Source organism: Gavialis gangeticus, unplaced genomic scaffold, assembly GCF_001723915.1.
Source record: "Gavialis gangeticus isolate Ggan-Ray unplaced genomic scaffold, GavGan_comp1, whole genome shotgun sequence".
NCBI lineage: Eukaryota > Metazoa > Chordata > Crocodylia > Gavialidae > Gavialis > Gavialis gangeticus.
The window spans coordinates 50,115,535-50,120,088 of record NW_017729031.1 but is presented as its reverse complement, the minus strand read 5'-3'; the positions used below and the strand labels follow the sequence as shown (position 1 = coordinate 50,120,088).

The following is a 4,554-nucleotide window of genomic DNA, read 5'->3' as shown; positions in this document are numbered from 1 at the left end:
AAAAGGTTGAAAACCCCTGCTGTAACAGAACAGAAGTTCAGTGCACATAAACCAGTTTCAAAATGGCCAAAACTGGTTTAAGATAAATGTGGTTGAATGCAGTATCAGACTTAACTGATTGAGGTCAAACCAGATTATGAAACTTCTGTTCCAGACCCCTTCCTGGTTCAAGTTAAATAAGAGTCCTCCAGCATCCCAGCATGACTTCCAGCCTGGGCTGGGCTATGCTGTCTGCTCCTCTTTCCTCTTGCCGGAGCAAGGTTGGGGACTTGGCCAAACACCAGCCTGGCATAGACCCCTGAAATGAAGGGGGTTAATTCCCCACTCCCTCCCTCCCCTCTTCTAGTGGGGAACCATAGCCAGGGTCTGCCTGGCTGGGGTGGAGCAGCCCCTGTCAGGCATCCCCCCCCTCCAACTCTTGCTCCTCCAGCAGTGGAGGGCATGGCCAAACACTGGCCCAGGGCCAGTGTTTAATCCCCCCTCCCTCCCCATTCCCCCTGGCGGACCCCAGCTGTGGTCTGCTCGGCCAGGATGTAGCAGCCCCTGTCAGTCCCCACCCCCTCTTGCCACTCCAGTAGCAGGGGTAGACACCAGCTGGCATGAGCCCCTAAGGTGAAGGAGGCAGGGAGGGCATTTACTCCCCCCTCCCACCTCTCTCCCACCAGGGAACCAGAGCCAAAGTCTGCCAACCCTGGCTACTGCCTCCATTGCTCACTCCCATGCAGGCTGAGTGCCCCCTGACAGGGGCTACTGTGCCCCAGCCAGGCAGACCCTGGCTGGGAGTTTCTGGGGGGGAGGGCAGGAAGCGGGGAATAAGCCCACCTCACTCCGACCCACTCCTGCAGGCAGCGCAACCCGCCCCCCCACCAGGAAGAGGCTTGTGCTCCAGGACACCATGACAGGGGCTGCTGCCTCCATCAGGGTCCCCCCCCCCCATTTGCTGCTCCAGCAGCAGAGATGGGGGCATAGCCAGACGTCAGCCGGCATGGCACCACCATCTGCCTGCCAGGCTGATCTGTGGGCACTGCTGAGCATGGGCACAGAGAGATTAGGTGTTGCCACAGGGGCAGGGCCCTTCACAGCTGGCTGTGGCCACGGCAGCTGTGTGCCCAGTTTGTGCCTAGCTCCCTGTGCCCAGGCCAGGCTGTCATGGAGCTGCTGTGGCAGGCAGGGCTCTCCACTTCCTCCCCCACCATGGGGTCAGAAGGGGATGTTGGGGGCTCAACCCTTTGGTTCCTGCCAGGGACTGGGGTCTCGCCATGCCCCCTACCCACCACAAAAGCCTGGCAAGGGCTGCTTCCCCCTTCCCCCTCCCAGCTTACCCTGGCTGGCTAGGGTAGGGGTTTAAACCCCTCCCCAGTCATTGTCAGGCCTGCCAGGGCCTGGCCACACCTGCCCCTCAGCTCGGCTTCCCTCCAGCCTTCTGGCCACTGCAGAAAGGAAGGAAGAGATCACTCTAGCACCTCCCAGCTCATGGCCTGAGCCACTGCAGCGCATGGCTGCCTTTCTGGAATCAAAAATGAATTTCTATTCACTTGCTTGCTGGTTCAATCTACACAGGTTAGACTAACCTGTAAAGGCTGAATCAATTCAGGGTCAGGCTTTCTGAATGTCTGTACTTAACCTAAAAATTCATGACTCATTGCTGCACAAATACTGGGGGGGGGGGCATATATCTATATAATATGATACAAGTATATAGCAATGATTGTCATACCTGAAATGCTAAAGAGCTATGTTATTTTTTAAATTTAGTGTGTGATACCGGCTCTGTGCATAAATGTAGACGGGGGTAAAAGTTGTAGCCGTGTTGGTCTAAAGACATAGGCAGACAACATTCTTTGGTTTTATTAGACCAACTAAAATGTCTGCAGTTGGTCTGTGTTTTTCCTGGAGGGAACAGAACGTGCAGGAAGAGCACAAACCAACTGCAAATGCTTCCTCAGCCTGACTAAGGGTGTTTGTACCAGAAAGCTTGCAAAGAAGAATTTTTCCAACTAAATTTAGAAAAAGCATTTGATATTTGCTGAAGAAACTTCTTGCCTCCCAACAAGTTTTAAGGAAATCCTGTCGTCTTTAATGTATTCACACCTAGTCATGAATAGAAATGGGTAAAATGTGTTTGATTTGCCCCAGATGGACATGTTATGTCAGTGAAAGCCAGCACATGAACTGACAGCAACTCTCTCAGGTGAAAGCAAGTCAATACTGTTTTACAACTTTGTCCCATGCTGGCATTTTATTTCAGATCATTGTATATCAATGTGACATGCTTAAATGAAATGAGATTGCAGTTGCCTCTGAAAGTTTAAAAGAGTATACAAATAGTTTCAATTGGGAATTCTGCCATCAGTCCACAGTATCTTTTTTCAACAAAAATAATGCGCTGGACAGGAGCTATTACAACTTTTATAAGAATTGACAAGTTGGCAAATAGTGCCATATAGCAGCAGTTCCAATGGCAAATGACTCCTAAGCCAGAATGTCTTACATCAGCTTGAGATCATGGAAACAAATAGGGAAGAGCAAGCAGACTTCAAAGCATACTTGTGTCCCCTCCAACGCTACCTAATGCCTATCTGCTTTCCTAACAATGGTTTTGTGACTTATAGTCACTGGTACATCTACGGTCTTGTCAATCTCTTCATGGTCTCTGAAAGTCATGAAGTAATTTGTTGCTCAAGGTAGCATTGTAAGTCCCATTTAGCTAGGGACCTAGGAACATGTTAACACCTTGCCTGACTACCGTTCTCTTTGGCCATGCTCCTCTCTGTCAAGTGAAGCCAAACTTCACGTAGTGGCTGCAGAATGAGAGAGAAATGTGTCATCTTAGCCATCTTTCCCCTCCTTGACTATCCATAGGGATAACCAGGCACTTCCAATCCTTTCCACTCCAAGATAACTGAAGGAGTTGGATGCTTTCACAGACAAAAGGTTGGAAGGACTTTCAAAAGGGTGTTCAAAAGTACTTCCGCTGACTTCAACTGTACAAGTATTTTCATAACAAAACAGGGAATACTTGTGTTTACGTTCAGGGATACAATTGTTGTTATACGCAGTATAGCAAACTATTTTTATTCTTCTGTTTGAATGAAACTAAATCCACCAGGGGAAACGGGGGCTGTGCAGTGTCTGCCCAGTCTTCCACTATGTAAAATTATAGGTATAAAAGTTTCAAAGCAGTCCTCTCAGATTCTGGTAGAAAAGATGGCACTGAAGTACGAGTGGAGTCAGTGACTATGTGATTTCAGGACCGTCATATTAATATAATGGTTGTGCAGGAGAACTGCAGTGTATACTTCACCAAAACTTCATATTGGCTCAGGTAGCAGTTGTGGATTTCAACTCCAAACACCTGTGTCCATTAGCTCAAAGTTTGATTGCCTGGGCTTTGTCTAACATTAATTTTACTCATAAGTAGCGTACCATGTATCAAGGAGATAGACATGATACCTTAATTTTTCATGTTTTTCTCCTTAACATTTTGAAATGTGTCTTTGTGAACCTGTATGTTACGTGCAAAAGCTGTAAGGAATAGAAACTTTGATACACACTTGCCCTATGCTGGAGTACTTGAATCAATACCAGTAGTTCTGTAAAGTGACCTTTACTTCATGTCTGTAGTGATGGTAACCACCAACATATAACAGGTATGGGTTTGCTAACTTTTCAAACTAGACCCAGTCTTTTTTCTTTTTTTTTTTTTTAAAGTCATCTGCTTTAATAGGGGTAGAACACATCCCCTTCTACTCGACTTCAGGTGTTCTGGCTGAAAAAGCTTTTTTTCCATTTCTGTATTCCAGATTCCCAATTTGTTGATAGTCTCTGCCAAATCATTTAGCTGTTCCCTGCCTCAGTTTCCTCTTGAGTAAAATTATGGCAAACATATTGCCTCCTTTGTAAAGTCTCTTGAAGTCTATGGAGGAAAGCTAGGTACAGAACAGAAGTTTAAAAGAACTGAATTTTCATCGCTGTAACATCTTCCACCATTGCAAAAAAATCACCATAAGTTACTCAGAGGGTTAGAAAGGATGTCTTTAGGTGCGTCAGCTGTGCTGGGTAAAAAGACCTCAGTGGGACTCCAAAGTTGTTTGGTCACATTCAAGACTCGGATCAACACCCAGCTGGCTTGGACGACCAGCCTCCTAAACTACCCCGATCCTTTCAGCCACCTCCCAGACCTCATGCAGGTGCTCCTGAGGTAGCCCAGGTCCAGGCCGGGCTCAGGCGGACCCCTGCTCCGCACGCAGCGGGGGCCCTGCCTGGACGCCCCAGCTCCCTGCTCTGAAGCCCCATTAGCCCCGGCCCCTCAGAGAGGCGCTGTTCAGTGAGTGGTCTCTGGGGCCGCTGCCTCCCGCTGGGGGCTGGCACGGCCGAGCAGCCTGCCCCCCTTCCCGCGCGGTGCCGAGGTGCGGGGACAGGAGCCGCTCGGCTCTTACCTTCCTGCCGGCCGGGGCCGGGGCCGGGGCCGCTCCGCCCTCGAACCGGCTCCTGAGGTCGTCCAGGGCGATGTGGAAGCGCTCGATCCTGCGGCGCCCGCCGGGCGGGTCCTCC

General features: G+C 49.5%; 1 protein-coding gene across 1 annotated transcript in view; it reads right to left on the bottom strand.

The window, feature by feature from the left end:
* XIRP2 (xin actin binding repeat containing 2) overlaps positions 1-4,554 on the bottom strand; it is a 303,369-nt gene that overhangs the window by 272,733 nt on the left and 26,082 nt on the right. The window contains exon 3 of the mRNA XM_019522841.1: positions 4,440-4,550. Coding sequence (XP_019378386.1) covers positions 4,440-4,550 — 111 coding nt within the window. The remainder of the gene's footprint in view (positions 1-4,439; positions 4,551-4,554) is intronic.